Source organism: Myiozetetes cayanensis, unplaced genomic scaffold (genome assembly GCF_022539395.1).
Source record: "Myiozetetes cayanensis isolate MyiCay16 unplaced genomic scaffold, myiCay2020 scf6-25, whole genome shotgun sequence".
Lineage (NCBI taxonomy): Eukaryota > Metazoa > Chordata > Aves > Passeriformes > Tyrannidae > Myiozetetes > Myiozetetes cayanensis.
In genome coordinates this window covers 35,086,110-35,107,221 of record NW_026087853.1, presented here as the reverse complement: position 1 = coordinate 35,107,221, position 21,112 = coordinate 35,086,110, and the positions used below count along the sequence as shown (strand labels likewise).

Genomic DNA, 21,112 nt, shown 5'->3' with positions numbered 1-21,112 from the left:
GTAGTTTGATCTCAGAGCTTGAACTTGGAATGTGTGTAGTCTGGGGATTTTTTTTTTCATCATAATATTGCCATGTATTTGGGCATTGCTGGCTTTTCATGACCTACAGCTAATGCTTTGCCTCACTACTAAACAGTGTATAAAGCCATATGGGCAATAATACTAGATTAATTGTCTGTGCCAAGAGTGCTTTCTCCATACATACATGCTCTTTGTACAATTTATTAGTATCTCTCTATATGAATAAAATCCAAGGTGAAGATTCTCGTGGCGTTGAAACCTCTTACTGAGGTTCTTGAAGGTTGGCACTTGTATTGGTAGTGAGTGGGTTGATTTTTTTTTTTTTTTTAGTTTCCTCTCTTCTATCCAGAAGTACAAGGTTGTTCAGATGTTGGAGAAATGGCAGGAATCTAAGGAAGTTTCTCTCAAATTAGATGCTTGACCATCTAATAAAATATTGTTACATTGTCTTCTGTTCTCTTGCTGCTATTTGATATCACCCTGGTATGCCAGGATTCTGCTATGCTTTTGTGTCCTCTTTTAAAGTTACTATAAAGGTTGGACCAGATATATGTGTAGTTCTTGTAAAATATAACTTCACAGTCACTCAGAGCTAGTGCTGCTACCTAATAATTCCTGTGTCCATTCCATTCCCTGTCTTCTTCCTCCCTCTTTCCTTTTGTGCTTATTATTGAGACACCCCCAAAGTGTCCTGTCTGGATTTTGAGCTGCCACGAAAGTGTGTTGTCATCTCTCTGAAGTTTTTCAAATGACCTGAGGTTTTAAAATTAAAGTATGTAATTTTTTTTTCTAATAGCATGAAGATGCTGTTCCAAAGGATGAAGCAGAGGGCTTTGCCCGAAAACCAAAGCAGCGGCCAAGACCCGAGCCACTCTTCATACCACCAAAAGCTGGCACCTTTATTGCACCCCCTGTTTATTCTAACATTACTCCATATCAGAGCCACTTACGGTCACCTGTCCGTCTGGCGGATCATCCTTCAGACAGGAACTTTGAGCTACCTCCTTACACTCCTCCGCCAATCCTTAGTCCAGTCAGAGAAGGATCTGGGCTATATTTTAATGCTATCCTCTCTACAAGTGGTCACTCGGTTCCACCTCCAGTGACACCGAAAAGTGGTCACAGAACTCTTCTTAGATCAAGTAAGTTTTTACTTTATCCTTCCTTTCCTGGGTAATCTGTGATTAGGAACTGTGGAGTAATAGGGGGAAGATCATGCCTTTAGGGGAACTGTGGTTATGTGGAACTGGGGCTTCTTAATGATTGTCTGGGGAACTGGGATGGAGAAAATGTGTTGTTGGGGGTGTTAAGATTCGTTCACAAGCAATATGCAACACCCCCTGCTGACATTCTTCGGAATGGAGAAGTCGGTTCCTCTGTAGCACCTTATCAGTATCTTCAGCTAAGGGGAGGAAGGCACGTTCTTGGTCGTGTTAAACTCCTTTAGCATGTGGCTACCTTTTCTGAGAGATGGACAGCTCTGATTAGATTTTCAGGCTGTGTGAAATGTAAATCTCAGATATGAAGGTGAGCTGTCTGAGCAGTTCTTTTCTCTTTGCAGATAGTTCAGAAGTGACCCCTCCGGTTCTTACAGTAGTGGGGGAAGCCACCCCAGTCAGCATTGAACCGTAAGTACACACATAGATCCTTAGCCTTCCTTTCTTCTTCCTAAACCTTCAGGCTGTTCTCTGTACAACTGATGTATCTGTTAAAAGTATTAAAGCTATTCCTACTGGTGGTTCAAAATATAAGTTGTCTTCATTAAAAATTACTCTGTACAAAAAATAATGTTTGTTGGGAAAACGTTGTAATTCTGGAGATAATAATTGCTTTCTATTACTGCTTGTTTGTCCCTGGCTGAAATACTATTAGTTAACTAAGGGTCAATCTGTCCTGTTTGGTTGTATAGGGGCACTTCTTTGTATGCTGTGTTTGTTTTAGAGTGGGAAGATAATGCTCCCTTAGAGGAGGGACCAAATATAGTACGGAAAACTGTAGTTAGCTCTCACATGAACTGGTCAGATCACTGTTTATCCCTGTGGTGTGTTGTAGCTGAAGCACAACTAGGAACGCTTCACTCCCCCCAGGTGAGCTCCATTGAAAGCACTGCAGCTGGTGGCATATGGGGCATGTGCCCTGAGCTAATAAACCTTGTTAATCATTTTAGCTGTCTGTGTGCTGGGAAAGCTCAGATGTGAGCTCCCAGCAGCGGTAGGAAACACAATTTGGAGATACTGCAGCTTGTGTTGTAAGCTTAGGCTTGGGGCCAGTCCTGCTAAACCTGAGCAGAGGAGCAAATGTCTCTGCACAACCTTTGCAAATGCTCTGAGAAGTGTTATCAGCTCAAGCTCAGTCCTGCAGGACTATGCCAAGGTAGTTCCAGTTCATTATTACACCTAGTTAATGAACTCTTGCAAAATCTAATGGTGGAGATGCATGGCATGGAGACACCCATACGGCATAGCCACCCACGTGGCTCTGCGTCACTGACTGTACGGTGCGGAATCTCCGCTCTGCCTCTGCAGTGTGTCCTGTAACATTTGAGATATTTAACTCAAACTCTTTCCAGATAAATACAAGGCTTATTTTGCTTTTTCTTCCAAAATGGCTTATATTTTAAAAATGGACTGGAGCATATGCTGACAGTTTATGTTTTTCTTGGCCTTTTTTCATTCTGCCTTCCTGTTTGAAGCTCAGTTTCCTGCATTTGTGGTAGGAGGCTGTCCTGAGCAAGTGTTGCATTTGCGAATGAACCCAGTTTATTCTTGTCACCTTTGCTGAAATCTCCTCTAGACTGAGCCCATTCGTGGAAATAAGCACGTTTGGTGTAGTTTAAATCTGTTTTAGAAATGGCTTAATTAATCTTTTTGCTATTGGTTCATTTCACACTAATCCAGGGGAACTTCTTGGAAAGATTTTTGTTTCTCTTCTCCCCTTCCTCGTGCCCCCCTGTTTTGATCTTTGAACTCTCTATGGTGCAATTGTCTTTGGCTGTTGGTTTAAATTGCTGAAGTTAGTGGTACAATGTTAGCTGTGAATTCAGTTGCGTGTGAAAATTTGCAGACGTGTTCCTGGAAGTTTCAAACCATAGTAACTTAGTAATGCAAGTTCATTTCCTTTTGCCAAAAGGGAGTTACGTGCAGAATTGTCTTGCTGTCATCTTAAGTCTTACTGAACAGAAGCTTATGCAGGTAGATAGCTTTTAACTTTTAACCATGATAAATTAATAAACTGGTGTCATTCTGTGTTTGGCAGCATTGTTGTGGTCAATTATGTAGACGTATCTTCCTTGAAGAAAATGTGGCAGGAAGCACTTTTTTTTGTAAAAGAAAAAAAAATGTTTAATTTGATTTGTAGTTGACCCTAATTTGTGATTACCCAATGTAGTGTTCTTAATTGCTTGTGCTTTCCCAAACCTTCTGCTAATACTTCCCAAAAGGTCATTTCATTGCAGAGATTTGGAATAGGAAATGTGATAATGAAGCTTAATTCTTTGAGAAGTGGTACAGCAGGCAGCTGGTGCCACAGATCCTTGTGTCCTACTGCTTTTGTAATTCATTTGTGTCAAAGTCCTGAAGCTACCCCTCAGCTAGGCAGCCTTAAATATTGCTGTGGTGTATCAGCTGTTAATCCCCTTCCCAATTCACAGCCTCAGTTCAGGATGTCACCATACTCAGCTGCCCAATGGGCATTGCAGGAGCACCGTCATTGCTTACAGGCAAGAACTCTTGTACTGGTACCTAGGCTTCACCAGCAAAGGAACGGTGGAATAATGCTTGAATGGACTGCTGGAGATCCTCTGATCTGCTCCCCTGCTCAGAGCAGGCCCAGTTAGATCAGGTTGCTCAGGTCAACTCTTGCAGTAGAATGCCGGCTTTGCTTAGGCACTGCAGGTAGAAGGTGTAATTCTTAGTCTTTGCTAGCACGGAGATATCATTCTAAGTTTAGTTTCAACGTAAAAAGTAACTTTTGATAGCCTTTCAGGAAGGCCCACATTCTTTCCCTCCAGCTTTTTCATTTGTGTCTTTCCTTCTCACAGGTAAAGTCAGAGGAGTCTGTGTCTTGGGACACAAAATCCCTAAAGTTGCCCAGTGTGGTTAACAGTCTTTTTATCTCTCTGTAGTGTGTAGTCGGTTGTAGTCGGATGCCAGGTACCCACTAAAGCCGCTCTCACTCCCCTCTGCAACTGGACAGAGGAGAGAAAATATAACGAAGGGTTCATGAGTTGAGATAAGGACAGGGACAGATCACTTACCTATCACTGTCGCAGGCAAAACAGACTCAAAGTGGAGATATTAGTTAAATTTATAACTAACAGAATCAGAGCAGGAAAATGAGAAGTGATTACTAGTCTTATAAACACCTTCCACCCACCACTCCCTCCTTACCAAGTTCTACCTCGTCCCCACCCAGTGCTGCAAGGAGATGGGAAAGGGGGTTACGGTCAGTTCATCACACGTTGTTTCAGCTGCTGCTCAGAGAGAGGAGTCCACTGTGGGGTCCCTCCCACGGGAGACAGTCTTTCATGAACTTCTCCATTGTGAGTCCATCCCATGGGCAGCAGTTTTTCACAAACTGCTGCAGTGTGGGTCACTTTTCTACACAGTGCAGTCCTTTAGGCACAGGCTGCTCTACCATAGGTCCCCCACAGGCCCACAGTCCTACCAGGAAAGTCTGCTCCAGCGTGGGCTCTTCTGTCCAAGGTCAGCAGATCCTTGCCAGGACCCTGCTCCAGACCAGGGTTCCCACAGATTCACAGCCTCCTTCAGGTATCCACCTACTCCAGCACGGGTCTCCTCCACAGGCTGCAGGTGGATCTCTGCATCCCTGTGATCCCTCATGGGCTGCAGGGGCACAGCTGCTCCACCATGGTCTGCACCACGGGCTGCAGGGGCCTCAGCTCTGGTGCCTGGTGCACCTCCTGCCCCTCCTTCTGCACTGACCTTGGTGTCTGCAGAGTTGTTCACATGTTCTCACTCTGCTCTTCTTTGACTGCAATTTTCATTTGCACAATAGCTTTTTTTCCTTCTTAAATGTGTTATCACAGAGGCATTACCACCATTTCTCATTGACTTGGCCTTGGCCAGTGGTGAGTCCATCCTGGAGCTGCCTGGCACTGACTCTGTTGGACATAGGGGAAGCTTCCAGCAGCTTCTCACAGAAGCCACCCCTGTAGCCTCCCTGCTACCAAAATCCAGACCACAGAAACCCAATACAAGATGACAGCAAAGTGTCAGTTTTCAGATGTCATCCCTTCTAGGATGGATCGTAATCCACAACCCTTTCCTCCTCTGTGAAAGTGCAGGCCATAACAGTAAGCGAGACTAATCACAGTGAACAAAGACATGAATGCCTCCTCTGCAGTCCGCCACAGTGTGATGAAAGAAGGGCTGGCTTACCAGGGTGGTTCTTTTGCTTAGTTTTCTAGCCATGTCGTCTCAGTGTTGCATGAAATCTCTTGCTTTTTAGTTTTAGTCTGGATTGTGCTTTTTGTGTCCAAAATGAATAGGACAAGAGAAGGAAAAATGGAAAACATTTTCAACTGCTTTAGTTCTTCCCTGGCCATGGCCATGATTTACCTTCAATAGGTATTTGGGATAGTGTTTTTGGGGAAAAAGACAGATAGTATATGGCAGCCTGTTTTAAACTTCCTGCTACATCTATCACGCTGGATGTCAATTTGCCATCACCTACTGAAAATTAGCACCAGTCTGTGTATCTAGCAGATGCTGCTTGTCCAAGTAGGAATCCCACCCTGCCGGAGCTGAGTTGCTGCTGAATGGGTGATGAAGTCAGAACAAGTGTATAGGCTAGTTAACTTCTGTATCTCTTTGTTTACATGTTCATCTTAAGTAGATCTGGATCTGCTCTAGATGCAAAAGAAATAGTTTTTAAAATCTCTTTATATGTATGTTAGAAGTCAGCCATTTTTTTTGAACGCAGGCTTTTCCCAACTCATGACATCTCATGATTCCGATGTTTACTGACAAAACCAAAATGATGTGTTGGGAGTAAAAGTGGGAAATAAGGAGTTTGCTTCTTCGCCTTCCATAACATTAAATGATACTCATTTCCTTCCCTTTGATATCACAGTCTTTTAGGACTTCAAAACACCCTACAGAAACACTTGCTAGTATCTCTCTGGATTTTTGTCTAGGTTATATATGTTGTTTCAAGGCCTACCCACACCTTTTCCAAACTTTTGTTTTTGTAATAGACATGCATGTGTCATTTCAGAATACCAGAGGACCGGAAAAGTCTGGAGGTTGGCATTTATTTCTTGGATTTTTTTTTTACTGTTCCTTATTGCACTAGATCATGCTTTTTCTCTGGTAGTTGTGCTTCCCTCATGCTGGGGGGGCACGAAACCAAGACTTGAGAATTATAGGAAACCTTGCCAGGGGTTTTTACCTTTTTTCTAATAAAGAACCTCCAGAATTTAATCATGTTCTGTGCACTGCCTGATCTGCTCTCTCAAAAAAAGACCTTATTTCTATTACTGTTTCAGGAGCTACCAGTGTGGTGCTAGTTGACTGACATTTGAAAGAGACACGCTTTTGCATTAAGTATAAATAACTTATTTCAGAATAGGAGGTTTTCATTGTATTCTAAGTGGTCTGAGCAGCAGCTGTTCTCAAATATCTTGGATTTTCTGATATCAGGGTTTCATGAAAGGTTGTCTTTTGCTTACTTAGCCTGGACGTTTCTTTTGTTCTCTCTTCTGGACCTCTGAATTGTATGTATAGTTTCTGTGTTACTTAGAAAGTTGTCCTTGGCCATATTTTGCAAACTTTGTGTAGCTACTGCTGTCTCTTTGTGTATTTTGCCACTGAGACATAGATTAATGATAAAGTACTTCCATGCTGTCCCTGTTTGCAGTGCTCTTGGTGTAGACCTCCAGACCTCAAAGTCTGGTAGAACAGCCTTTTAGTGGGGGTTCTTATCTATCTCTGTGCACAGAGTTCCACTTGCTAGTACAGAGTAGAAGGTCTCTGGATGGTCCTTTGGCTTAAAGCAAGTGTAGTGCTCTGTGGATTGCATGTAGTGAAAAATCTATCTGCTAATTCAGATCTAAAAGTATGAGATTGCTGCTAAAAGAATAGGATCTGGGTTTGATACAGAATGAGCAATACTGCTTTCATTACTTTATATTTTTTGTTTCAGTTGTTAGAAAGAGTATCTAGAAGACACTAGCTTGTGTCAAGATCATAAAGGACAAAATTTTGATCCTGCTTTGAATGAGAATTTGGACCAGATGGCATTGTTTAGGTTGAAAAGGACTTTTGGGGACTACGGTTCTGCTGTTATGGCTGACAAAATGTTAATACTGAAACAGGCTCACCTGGCTCTTATGCATGAGGAGCAAGGTTGCCAGAAGAGGAGTCTGTGACAGCCTCTCAGAAAGTGATGTTTATTGGAAGATAATAACTGTTATTTGAGCCGCTATTAGGGCATGCTAATTTAAATACAACTTCCAACAGTTGCTGACAAGACAATGGAAATTGGTAATGGACATAAAACCTCTCAAATTCTGAGTCATAATGTAACCTACAATGCTGTTGTGTTACATGGGAGAGCCTACTGCATTTGTTTTTTCATAATTAGTGTTTTTAGCAGAGATGGAGACTTCCTGGATATTGCAAAGGGGGCCTGACTGTTACTTTTTCCTTCTCTGCAGGCGAATAAATGTAGGAACTCGCTTTCAAGCAGAAATCCCATCACTCCAGGACAGGTCTCTGGCAGAAGCTGATGAGCATAAAGCAGAGCTGGTGTGGCAGCCATGGGGTGACCTGGAAACCAACAAAGACACCCAAGAGAACGGTAAGAAGGTGGAAGGCTGGTAAATAGGACTTGAATTGTCACAGTGGTTTTAGGGGTAACCACAGATCTACTGTAGGCACAATTTGAAATCTCTGAGCTGCCAGTCAAATTACATGTTTAAATGATCTTGGAAACAATTTTAGGAGTAAAACTTGTTTATCAGGTTGCATGTGTGGGGAAGGGGGAGGTTGGTAGGACTGTGGGTTTTTTGTTGTTGTTGACAGAAAACTGGGACCATTTGTTTCTAGTCAGGTAAAGAACAGCCTTTTGCTCAGTGAAGCTTAATTGTTTTTGTTAACATTTGAAAGCCACATACACTTCTGTCTTTTTGAGGGATGTTCTAGACATAATAGTATTTTGGAAAAATACTAGTGGCAGACTAGTAGCAGGCTTGGGGAGCTGTCTGCTTTTCTTGCACATGGGTTGTGGCCTGTATAAATCCCGAAGAGAAGACAAAGTGGGCAGGCTTGGAAGAAATCTTTCTGATTAGAGAGAAAAAAGGGTATTGTGAAATGGAAACTCACAATTTAAGAGGGTATTCAAGAAATCGCTGAGATGAAGGGAGGTGGGAAGATGTTATTGGAGGGGGGAGATTTGCAAGAAACTCTGTGTCTAAGCAGTACGGCATGACCTTGCAGTCTAATGAGTTCTTGGGTCCAAATTTGACCCACATAAATTTGCAAGGACATTGAGCTTCTCTGAAAGTTTTACTTTTTGTTATGTCTAGTCCTCCTTCAAAAGAGCTAATTAATCATGGAAATCTATAGGAAAGTTCATTTTAATCTTCTTATCTGAAATTTTTTGTACTCCTCTGGAAATAGTGGAAAACCTGCTAGCTGCTGCCTGTTCGAGCATTTTTCCTGGGGCTGGAACCAACCAGGAGCTGGTGTTGCATTTCTTACATGAAGCAAAGGGAAGCATTCTGGTGAGTCTTCCCAGCTGTTCAACTGAGAGTGGTCAAATTATGTTTAGGAAGGTCAGATAACCTTCCACTCCTGAGAGGAAAGCCTTGCAAACTCTTTGCAATGCATGTGGCTTCCACTGGTCAGTGTCCCTTGGATGTCCCTAAAGTGGGTTCTCTCTGATGTACAGTGCCATGTTCACTTACTATCTTCTATATTTCCAACTTTGACATGTTTGGCTTTTTAACAAATGCACTGAGAGTCTACCAGGGTGATTGAGCTGAGACTGATAAATGAGTCTTAAATGTTGTCTTCCTGGGAAGATTACCATGTTGGAAGGAAAAATAAGAGGCTGGAGCTGAAGCTGAGACAGAACGCAATGTCTTGCTCCTTTTTGTTTTGGCAGATCCATTTAACTTCTCTGTGTCCGTAGAAGGGCTGTGCTGCTACTTTTTTTTATCAGTATTGTAAGACATGATACACTTTTATTATTGCGCTTTGACACTCCTGGGAGTGGTCAGGAGTATCCCACACTTTTGCCTGACTGCTTGTTTCTTGTCCCCTTGCACTGAATTTGTGATACTGCATTTACCTGTATGGAGAAGAGTACAAATACAAAGTGGATTGTGTGTGTGTTGGGTTTCTGCCAGCCCACATTATGAATGCCGTTGCTGGCATTAGGGAGGAGCAGGACTGGCTCTGGCATGAGGAGCTCATTGTTCAGATGGTTTACACTGCCAGTGGAAGCATGACTGTTGTCACCTTCCTACTAACTTTGAAAGCACTTCCAGTTTAAATACAAATGAAAAAGCAGCTTGAGACGTTGGGGGTGGGGTTGTTTGGGTGTGCAGAATCTGTCAGTCATGTGACTGCTGTTCTATTTTGAATTACTGCTTCGTTAAGTGAGATCAGATCACAGTGACTTGGATGTGTAAGGCAGGCATCATTTAGGCAGCGTTTTTAGATGTGAGTGTGTAATAGAGGCCTTTGGTTAATGAGAGGAAACTGCTGCATGGTCTCTGTCTATGGAATTAGCGCTCTCCCAGTACTGTGGTGATCGCATCAATTCACAGATGTGAAGAAGTGACAAGAATGTACCACTTGCCTGTGGTACCCAAGAATAGTCAAGGATAGTCAAGAATGTGATTTTTAAAGTTGTCTCAGCTGTTAAACTGTGCTGTGGTTCTTTTCAGTTAGCTTGCCAAAAAAAAAAGGAGGATTAACAGTTGCCTGATATTTGTTTTTAATACCCCAAACATTAAATTCATTATTTTACTCGTATTTATCTTAGGAAGCTCTGACCAAACTGCTGTTGAACAGGCCAGTGCGACCACCTACCCACCCTTTGGCAGATTATCACTACACAGGTTTGTTAACTGAATAACTCCATGCTGCCTGCTTATCATACAGGAATTTTATAATTATTTTCTGATTTTTTTGAGGAACTCTGTAACATTACAATAAAAGACCACTCCTCTCCCATAAATCAAATGATGACATGCCAGAAATTCTGCCTGTGCAAATCATGACACTTATAAGAAACACCGCATCCTTCTGAACATGTGCATGTGTGTGTTGGCATATTGTATGTGTTCTGGTTTCCTTAATGGGGAAAAGGGAATGCATTCCCTTGCACTGAGCCACAGAGAATGCAGAAAGATAGAAAGAAAAGCTGTGATTGCCTTAGAATCACAGCCTGTCTGGCATGAGTTTCCAGGGTAGCGTTAAACAGGGGTTTTATGATGAAGAACTTTCAAGCTTGCTGAAGAAGCCTCAGCCAGCTCTTGATGCCTGTCAGTGTTTCAGCAAAATTTAAATGCCATAAACTGCCTTCGTAGTCTTTCACCTAATTAGTAAGTAGTCAGCTCTGTGACACCAGTTTCAGTGATGGAGAGTAACCTGAGCCACCTGAAAGACCTGATCTAAGGTGGTAAAGCATAGAAATTGCATTTCTTCAGTATTACACACTACTGCAATGGTTGCCAAATATTACTTGATTAATATCTAAAAGGAAGGAAGGAGTTAAAAAATGTGTTTATTATTTAGAGGCAAGGAATAGCTGAGGAATATTTGAGATGTAATAAATCTTCAAGTACAGTGGATTGCTGCTGAAAGAGAAGATCCTGTTCTCCTGCCCCACCATTTCCCTTCTATAAAATCTAGTGCCTGGGCCACCACAAAGTGTGTCTATTCACATTGCTGTTTGGTTGGGCAACATCTTAGTTCATCTAATTGAGTGGTTTTTCAAGCTGAACTGAGTTAACCTGTGGTGATGAGCATTAGATCTAACACAAGGGAATTAACGAGAGGAAAGCTGAGGTGGAGTAGTAGGGGAGGATTTAACAGCAGTCTGCAGTTTTACTGGAGTAGGAGTGAGGAGAGACTGCACTCTTAGATGTATGTATTAGTCTTACTTAAAGCAAACAGATCATTTGAAATAGCATGGGCTTCCACTACAACTTTTTTTTTTTTTACCTGCAGGATCAGACAAGTGGAAAGTTGCGGAAAAAAAGTTATTCAACAAAGGCATTGCAATCTACAAGAAAGACTTTTTCTTAGTCCAAAAGCTTGTAAGTAAATTTTTTTTTATTTTAAATTACAGCAACTATACATTCTTACATTTATTAAGCATTTCATATAGGAAGTTCAATCTTGATTTTTCTGAAACCTCAGTTTTAAGCACCAAGTCCAGCACTCAGAAGATTTCAGAGAAATTTTATCATCCAGCACAGCGTAAAATCTCAGTAGAAAGCTAGAACAGTAGTGTTCCTTTCACTGTTGTTGTTTACTTAACCTTGGTACTTGCTGCATTACTTCCATTAGTCCGTGCCACAGATAACTCCTCTGCAGGGCATATTTATAGAGCGCTGGTCATGTTTGGCTTAAATGGCTTGCCTGTGAAACTAAATAGAAACATATCCTTGCTACTGATGGAAAGCACCAGAGGATGTGTGAATGATGTATCCTTTAGGACTTCTCTTTCCAGTTTCTTGTGACAATGATTGTAAAAGTGATCACTCCCATATTTTGATTTGTATGACATGTCAGCAAAGGGGAAATCACTGAGGGAGAGTGCAAAACCAGGAGCTGATACATATTTACTGAATAAACTCCCAAAGGCATTTAAGTTGCAAAAGCTCAGAAGCTAAGAATGTATTCCAAAACTTTCACAAAAATCACGGATACAGAATATGTAGGTGGTTCATGGGTCTGTACTGATAATTGTCTACCACCATATGCCTATGAAATGCATGTGGCCAAAATGGGAAAGGGCTGCAAACCTTCATCTCCATTTTTGGATTGGTATTCTGGTCTGGTCTTCTCTGAAGTGCTACTGGAAAATAAAGCTCCCCCATAAAACTGAAAGGCTGCTCTCAAGCCTGACAGCTCAACTGGAACATTTCAGAGGCCAAGAGGTACATTAAGCTTACAAAGTTTCAGGTTCTGTCACCTTTACATTGACCAGCTTTTCTTTGAAAAGTTGGTCCTGTAGTTCTAAGTGAATAACAATGGCAGCAGGGGATGGGCTATGGGATGAGGCATACAGGCGAGTGTGACACAGGAAAAGAAGGCCTGAGCAGCAGCTGTGGTGGAATGGACATTACTGAGGAAAGAAAATACAAAGTATATTTATTGCACCCTTAATAATTACTTATAAGCCTTCTTATGATCATGTGATCCATTGGACTTTGATGTTTTTTAAACACCAGATAAAAACCAAAACAGTGGCTCAGTGTGTGGAATTCTACTACACATACAAGAAACAGGTGAAAATTGGTCGGAATGGGACCTTAATCTTTGGGGACATTGATGGTGCTAATGAGAGATCTATGAAAGACGAAGCTGAAGTTGACATCAAGGTAATTTCCTAAATTTCTTTTACCTGTTTTGGGCTGTGGTCTGAAGTCTTGAAGTGTTGTCTCATTTGCTGATCAAATCAAAAGCAGAAACAATCTGGCTCCTCTACAGGAGGAGTCCAGACTCATAAACTTGTGTCCTGTATCATATAACAACATTTACTTACAGACACCAAAATTAACAGTTCCTTTATCTTCTGTTGAAGAGTTCCCATAGGTTTGCACGTGTTCTTCCTCTCAGAAGGGACATCTTCAGTGAAGAACAGGGGCATGTGGAGGAGGAGGAAGAGGAGGAAGAAGAGGAGGCAGAGGAAGGGTTAGAAAACAGGAAGAGGAGCGCAGATGCTCTCAGAGATGAACAGACACTACAAGATGGTGTAATGGTAAGTGTTGCATTGTGCATATCGTGCTTTCTATGCCATCTTCACTCTCAAGTAGTTTAGAAAATAGCAGGTGGGCAGTTCCAGGTGTAAAAAGTTTCCACCTCCAACTTCTCCCAGAAGAAAAGACTGGGTTGAAGTAGCTCAGAGTATTAATATCAGCCAGATTCTGTGCTGTGAGGGGAGAACTGGGATGCCTAAGAGAGAAAAATGCAATGTAGTTCTTTGTGGTTGGTGCACACATAAGACCATGATGGGAAATGTCCTGAAAACCTGAAGACTTTCTCATTAAAGAAAACCTTGGTCTGGAGTAAAGGAAGCACAGGAGCTCAGCCTTCTGATGGTGGGTTTAAGTGTCAGTTTGTCTTAACTCTTCCCCTCTCTCCAAAGGCCAGTGATGGCAATATGAGGAGTCAAGAGGCAACTGTCACAGGCAGAATTGGAAGGAAGCCGAGGGAGACAACCATGAAGCCTCGAAAGCTTATTACTGCTCCAGTGCAGAGGAAGAAGCGGAAACAGAAGATAAAATCAGATGCTACCAGTAAAACTCAAAACACAGAAAACACATTTCCATGTAAAAAATGTGGCAGGTAAGAGCAACTCTGCTTCCAGCAATAGTCACAGAATCACTGTAGGGCATCTCCTGTGGAAGCTTTTTCTCAAATGAGCTTTTCATCTTTCTATTTAGGCCAGAGATATTGGCAATAATTTTAATGACTTACTGCCCCACTAATACTTGCAAATTACACACTGTTTTTCCTCAAATGGAATAAGACACTACCTGCATTTCAGCTCTGTACAGTGTTTGGTATTAAGCTGTACTTTCAAGCAGCTGCTGTATTGCCGCACTGTAACACTTGCATTTTTGTAATGAGTAGTTTCTATGTATTTGTTGGATCACAAATTAAAAACGTGGTACAGACTTGAGAACAGTGGTATAGAAATGTAAGATACTACCACTGTTACAGAACCAGGGATTGGGCCAGTAGGTACATAGCTCATCTAGTTAAATATGCACTCATCTTTGGTGGACGTAAAATATCTTTCTTTCTTCACACAGTTTTAGTAGTTTTTATAGGTTTGTTGCCAACAGAATCATAACTGTCGTTCAGTTTACTACATAAATTGCTCATGTTTAAAACAGGAGAGTCTTGTAACACCAGTGGTTATCTCTTTATTTTAAAAAGACAGCAAGCTAGAGGATGGCAAGAAAATGCAATCTGTCCAGGTACCTCACCAGGGCTGTGGCTGATTCCTGCTGTGGCTGGGACTTTCCTGAAGGCATCCTGTCTGTGTGCCCTCAGGACATTGAAAAAGGCAGTGCTGTAAGAGGTCAGGCAGTTAGGATTTGGTCTTGGCCTCTGACAAAGGACAATCAGGAAAGGATTCTGAATGGTGTGTAATCTTTTCTTGTGGCATTCGCTGCAAAATCCAAATAGTTGATGGCAAAAGATGGAGGAATAGATCATAGAAGTGCAAAGTCAGGAGGAAAAAGCTCAAGTGTTTCTAGCTTTGTGCACAAGGCTCAGGAGGGGCACTGGGCCACCATTTGCCTCCATGCTTGTATTTTTGCAGCACAGGGGAATGCCTGAAAACCAGAGCCGTGTTAAGTAGCATGTGTGTAATTCTGATACCAGCACTGCACCTCTGAATTGAGGGCTGAATGCAAAATAAGAGGAAATAGCCATATTAAGAAACGAAGCAAGTGGTTTGAGGGGGCTCAGGATTTCCTGCTGGCATTCCACCTCGTGCTGGCATGCCGAGTCTGCAGCGGTGTTTGCTGTGGATGCTCTATTGCAATGGCAGTGTGAGCTCCGGTGCTGAAGCTCACAAACTTGAGGCTGGAGCAGCAGAAGCTCTTTTGGAGAAGTAATAGGAGAGACCAGCGCTAATGTACACGTGTGCCTTCCTCAGGGTGTTCTACAAGGTGAAGAGCCGCAGCGCTCACATGAAAAGCCACGCGGAGCAGGAAAAGAAGGCGGCTGCGCTGAGGCAGCAAGAGAAGGAGGCGGCGGCAGCGGCAGCAGCCGGAGCCAGGCCCGGCAGGAAGAGAGCAGCGAGAGTGGGAGCAGCAGCAGTGGGAGCAGCAGTGCGAGCTCGGATGAAGATGGAGAAATATAGCGGCTGACCAGAAGTGGAGGGAGTAGTAAGGCTGGACCCAACCTCCCTCTTGGTGGTCTGACTTCTTTTGCTTGCACTTTCTTACCTGAACCATCAGGTCTCGGTTTCAGTGCTGCCATTTCCTCATGCCAGATGTTCCACTTCACCTTGCCAGTACTGACCAAGCCAGAATGGTGGATAACTTGGATTTTTTTTTTTTTTTAAGACTAATAAGATTTCTATTCTATTTATAATGATACCCAAGGTACATAATAGAACAATGTCACCTGCAGTGGAAGTGAGTTCTCTCAGGTCAGTCAGACCTTTCTTTTTGTTCTTGTCAGGAATCATGGTAACAGGACTCTTGAATATAAAGGTTTCCAGACCAGCGCAAGAAAATGAAACTCTACTCTGAGCTAAGTGTATCCAGTTACTGTGACACTGGTAACTTCTAGATGTTTCCTTTCTCAGTGAGTTCTCCTTCCTGTTATGCTTTCCTGCCTTTCTTTCTGAGCAATTATTCAGGCAACCAACAAATTTTGTGGAAAGATAGTGTGCACTTTTGACCTCTGTTTCACAAAAACGAAAAGTGGGATAAGCAAGACACTCTTCTTCCTTTTGAGAGGAAGTTTTATTTTTCAAGCAGAAGCCTGAGGTCGTTTCTTTCATGGCATTAAGAATGCAGCAATGGATATAAAAATACCCTGTGGAATTAGAGTAGCCACAGGCCTTGCGGGTTGTCTCATCTTGGAAAACAAAATAATATGCCTTTGATTAACCTTAAGGAAAGTAGTCTGGGCTTCACAAGTGCAATTTGAAATGAAAACTGCTGGGTTTGTCTTTGCATAAATGGGAGCAAGTTTGTTTAGTGAAAATGAACCCAGGTTTTGTGCACTGGAGTGTGTGCACTCAGAGATGGGAGGAATGGACTCTCATCTCCAGCAGTGATGCCTCTGTGAATGTTTTTTAACTCTCAGTATCCATTTCTGTCTTGTGGCATCCCTCATTTACTTCTTGAAATTGCCATCATCAAGAGCTTTTATGATGGGGCCCTAGTTTCCCAAATACTTCCTGTCAGGCAGTATGTACGTGCAGGAGAAGCTTGTCACCTATTTACACGCCAGTGGCTGGGCAGCACTGCCTGCTGGGTTGTCCTGCTGTGAGTCGTGCTCTTTGCTGAAAGGCTGACTCTTCCTTCAGAACCGACACAAGCTAATAGCCAAAAAGTCTAGCCACCAAAAGCTTCTGGTGAAAGAGAGTTAAGAAGTAGTAAAGTGGTCCAGGTGACAGATGTTAGATTGCACAGGATTGTTCTTTTAGCCCACGTTTATCATTACTGTGTAAGGATGCAGAGAATCGGATCACTTCCTTGTGCTTCATGACTGGTTGATCCCAGCCTGTACCCTGTCTGCCCAGCTCCCTCCCTGCAGCCAGTCCTTGGAGCAGCACTGATCCCCAGCTTCCTGGGTGCTGGCACTGTGTCGTACTGGCAGCACCGAAGGAGCCCATAGCTCCTGCATTCCTGAGCAGGGATCCAAGAGACATTGTTGGATGTGAACCACAGACTGCCCGACTGGCAGATTTTTTTAAAAAAATCTTGACCCTTCAAGCTGCTAGATAAATTCCTGATTATCTATGGAAAGTGGCTTTAACTCCAACATGCCATCTGGCAGTCTTCCTGCCCCGTGGTTTTATGCAACCATGATGGCTTCACTCATTTGTTTGGGAGGCTCGTGTTGTACCATGTTTGCTTTGACATATCTATGCCTTTGCATAGAATCCTTTTTCTTAATAGCAGAAACAGTTCCTACTCTTACAAAATCAGTAGGAGTATCATGAGGACTGCACTTTTTGCAATGTTGACATTTTGCCTGTAAGTGTTCAATTTTCTGCCAAGGTTGTATTTTTCATTCCTATCAAAATTGGGTTTCCTTTCAGCATTTGGATGACTGTTTCATGCATGGGTCTTGCTGACTAACTAGGCTGTGGAAGCAGATGGCACTTCATGAACTGTTAAAATCATTCAAAAACTACATAGAACTAAAAGCTGCTAATCTTTAAAAAGAAGCTTAAGCAAATCAGTCTTCCTGTTAAGAGTTTCAGTGTTGATTTTTCTCTCTTTTTATTTTATAAATTGGAGAAAATGCTTTTCTGCCATTATCCTAGGGCCTTTGGGGAGAACAGAAGCTTTAGCACACTGTGCCAGGATAGAGACTAGGTGAAGCAGCTGGACCTCATGGCCCACTTATAGTTCTGGAATTAATTCCAGTAAAAAAAAGTGATGCAAATAAACAAAGTCCTGAAGTATGTTTCTGGGAAGTTGCCAGATGCTGAGAACTTCAGGGCAACAGGTCAGAAACAAGCAGGGGTTGTGAGTGTATCTAAATAGGATTTAAAGTAATGTAGATATTCTACACTATAGATGTAGAACCTGATCCTGTTGTAAGGGATGTATTTGTCTGGAATACCTGTGCTGCAGCAGGTATATAACATAACATAGAAACGGAGGTGGAACTCACACACATTGAGAAACATGGCAAAAAATTAATATTTTTTAGATTGGGGAGGAGATGTGATTAAACTTAAGTTAATCAAAGTGACTTAGGAAAATGCTGTTACTGTTCTTGCTAAAGCAGTACAAAATCAATCAGTGTAATCTCTTAGGGAAAACCAGAAGCTGTTCATATTGGGACAAACCAAAGTTCTGTCTAGCTTCAGGTCTTGTTTACAACAGTGATCAGGAGCAGTTGCTCAGGAAAAAGTGAGGGTCAGGATGAACTAGGTGTAGTTCCAGCTAGAAAACAGGATGCTAAGCTAGAAGAATTTATGTCTGTTCTCTGGTAAGGTGAATCTGCAAAGAGTTTTGTGCTGAAATGAACTGGTCTCCTTATGGGCAGAAAATCAGGGTATTTCCCTGCCTTTTACCGTCCCTGTACGTCACCTGCATTTACTTTTTTATTTTTTTTTAGTGTCTGGAAGTCCGCCTGGGTGATAATGAGCAAACATTTAGTCATGGCCCTTATGAGTTTTCAAAATTGAAGTAGTTTTAGCTAAGGCATAACAAACTATGGTGACAAACAACTGATCAAATAAAATGATCAGCTGAATCCTTTCAAGAACAAAGATTTAGGGAGCAAATCATGGGATTGCATTAAGTACTAATTCTTTCAGATATGATGATGCATGAATGCAAGCATTGTTATAGTCTTCCAAAGACCAGATCTTTCACTGATTTTTCCCTGTTTTAGGAAACGGATATAATTTTTCCTCTGATCGGGGACAAAGCATTGAGGTGCTGATAAGGATAAACTGGAGATTTTCTTTACTTGCACAAAAATGTTGTGTATATTACACACTGATTCCAGCACTGGTTGTTCCTCTCCCACCCTGCTGCAGTATAAGAGAACAGCAAGACTGTACACAGTGAGGTCTGTCACTGGGAGAAAATCAGAAAAGGGCTTTTTCTGAGGATAACCTCTTCAACAGCTGTGGGTTACCATGGCTGACCACAATCAGATAAATGTTCCAAGTAAGTGCCATCAAGTTGGAATGTTTCTGAGCAGATTTACAAATTGCTAGTAGCCACCAGAAGACCTCTTTTCTGTCATGGTAATAAGGAAAACTATTCCTCCAAGTATCATCTTAAAAAACAAACCAGCAAAACCAAACCTGCTGCCCACTTGCTTACAGTAGGAGTTTGGAATTGATCCTACATTTGAATTAGATCCTGCCTAGTAGCAAAACTTGGCAGAGAATTGTTTAAAAAAACTTCAAAAGCAAAACCCCAAAACCAACCCAATTTCTGTGGACAAAGCATTTGAACAATTTGAATTTGTCTAATCTGGAGTGAGTCATGTTCCTACTCTTGGTAGGGGGAAAATAACTTGAGTGGCTCTTTACTGCAGTACAGTGTTAAATTAAGGCTGTGTTGTTCCAGTTAGGGTTTAAAAAAGCCCACACCAAACAAGCAAACTTCTTGTCTGTGTTCTGTTGATATATCTGTTTTAAAACTCCATGGTCATTATTTTCCATCATTTGAAGGCCTATTGATTGGTCCCCATTTAGTGTAAGGGTTTGCTGCTAATTTAGAAAAGGGCAGTAAAAGCTCAGTCATTAAGTCTGAAGAAGGTGTCCCTTTGCTTTAGCTCTTTCTATGGGAACAAATACAAGATTTATAGACTGCGATTCTGTAAATGTGTGCTAATAGATTTGCCTTTTACAGTGCAAGATCAGGCTCCAGGTGGCTGTATTTCAAAACCATTACCTGAGTCCCGATACCAGCATTGGGCATCACAGAGATGCAGCGACAGGTCACGTTTTGCCCTGGTCAGGTACTTCTGCCTGTTACAAATAAATTCAATCTGTCAGGTTTGTGATCTGCATGGGATAGCATCTGATTTTTTTAAGACTCTGTGTGTGTATGTAATTACTAGATAGGTGCATGCACTTGTGATGCATATCTGATACAGCTGCAGGTGTTTTGCTGCAAGAACCACTCTGCATTTTATTTATTTTGTGTTTGTCCATTTACTGATACAGATAATGGTATCTGAGAGAACTCAGCTCTCTAAGTTGAAGGCCTACAGAATCTCACTCAGCTGTGCAGGACTGTGGCATTTTGCTGGCTAGGAACAGGTAGGAATGGAGCTGCTTAAAGGTAGGGCAGAGACAGAAATTCAAAAGCTTAAAGGTAACTCATCTGTGAAATCCCATGGTAGACAATGTCCAAATTAGCTAAAAATAATCTCTGATTTGTCAAACTGAGACTTTTGATTATTTTTATCACTGCAACAAGCTTAAATTAAAATCAACATTTAAAAAAAGTGTTTCCTAAACCACTCTGAGCAGTTACGCACTTCTTAATTCTCTTTCAGGCAGTGGACTAGAAAGTTTCTATAGATACATATCTTATTTTAAAGAAATGGGAGTAGGGAGGACTGTTTGCCATAGGAGTCTTCTCTGCTTTCATACAATGGCACTTTTAGTCCAATGCTTACGTCTGCCAGAAACCTTCTTCTAATCCACATTTTCCCACACAAACTTTCTCCCTGCTTTATCTTCTGATCTATGTCTGGAAGTTTATAAAGCTTTAAAGAGACAGAGAAGTAGAGTCTACAGATTATGTTTGATTTCTGTGGGGGTGAGTTTCTATGTAAATTTGTCACTTGGGTTCAGCTGCTTTACTCGCCCTCCTTCTCTCCTGTGTCATATGTTAGGAAGACACAAACTTTGAATTCCCAGCTGTCTAAGGATCTTTCTTTCCAAGACTAAGATTCCACTGACAGCTGAGCCTGAGAAAAAAACCCTAACTTCTCCAGATTAGATGACAATATATATTTTTATAGAAATGTAATTGTGTATTTTAAAAAGTTTCCTGCAGCTTCACCACATGTATTTTCCCCCTTGTAGTTCAGATTTGATATGAACTTTTTTTTGTGTTCACTCTTTTTATGTTCTGTTTTTAAATTTGTAGTCAAAGCTTTGGTGTACTGTACAGGAGCAGTCTGCCTTTGTAATTACTGTATAAATGCTTTATAATAAAGTATATTACTTTTATTTTAACAAGTGAGCAGACACTTCCTTTTGTGTGTCTGCTGCCTAGGGCACCTTTTAAAAGACTGTTATGTGTTTAAAATGTACATATAGAAATATATTTACCTGTTGCTGTACAGTTGTCATAGACTGGACTGAATTTATTTTTTGTGTGCTTTTTTATAAAATATTAATACACTAAAGGAAATCTTGCTGATGTGATTGTAATGTACTATGTAACTTATTTACTTAATATCCTCCATATATCTAAAATACCTTTTATTAAAAGAGGTTTAAAAAATAGTTTCCTAGCTGAGTTTTTTGATGGTATGAGGGAGTGTCTGGGGGGCTCAGGCTGTTTGTGGTGCTGAGGAAGCTGTTACAAGTCCTCCTAGCCAGGCTGCTCTCTCATGGTATTCGCCTGTGTTTTTCATAGCAACCCTCGAGGCTGTTTCTCAGTTTAAACCTCTCCCCTCAAATGCACTTGCCTGCAATGTGT

At 41.6% G+C, this 21,112-nt stretch overlaps 1 protein-coding gene across 1 annotated transcript in view; it reads left to right on the top strand.

Moving 5' to 3' along the window:
• MIDEAS (mitotic deacetylase associated SANT domain protein) overlaps positions 1-20,916 on the top strand; it is a 58,815-nt gene extending 37,899 nt beyond the window's left edge. The window contains 11 exon segments of the mRNA XM_050334830.1: positions 818-1,163; positions 1,583-1,649; positions 7,700-7,842; positions 8,664-8,767; positions 10,036-10,111; positions 11,226-11,314; positions 12,455-12,604; positions 12,808-12,984; positions 13,372-13,571; positions 14,896-15,014; positions 15,017-20,916. Of these exon segments, the coding sequence (XP_050190787.1) occupies positions 818-1,163; positions 1,583-1,649; positions 7,700-7,842; positions 8,664-8,767; positions 10,036-10,111; positions 11,226-11,314; positions 12,455-12,604; positions 12,808-12,984; positions 13,372-13,571; positions 14,896-15,014; positions 15,017-15,102 (1,557 nt within the window). The 3' untranslated portion in view covers positions 15,103-20,916.
• The last annotated feature ends 196 nt before the right edge of the window (positions 20,917-21,112 follow it).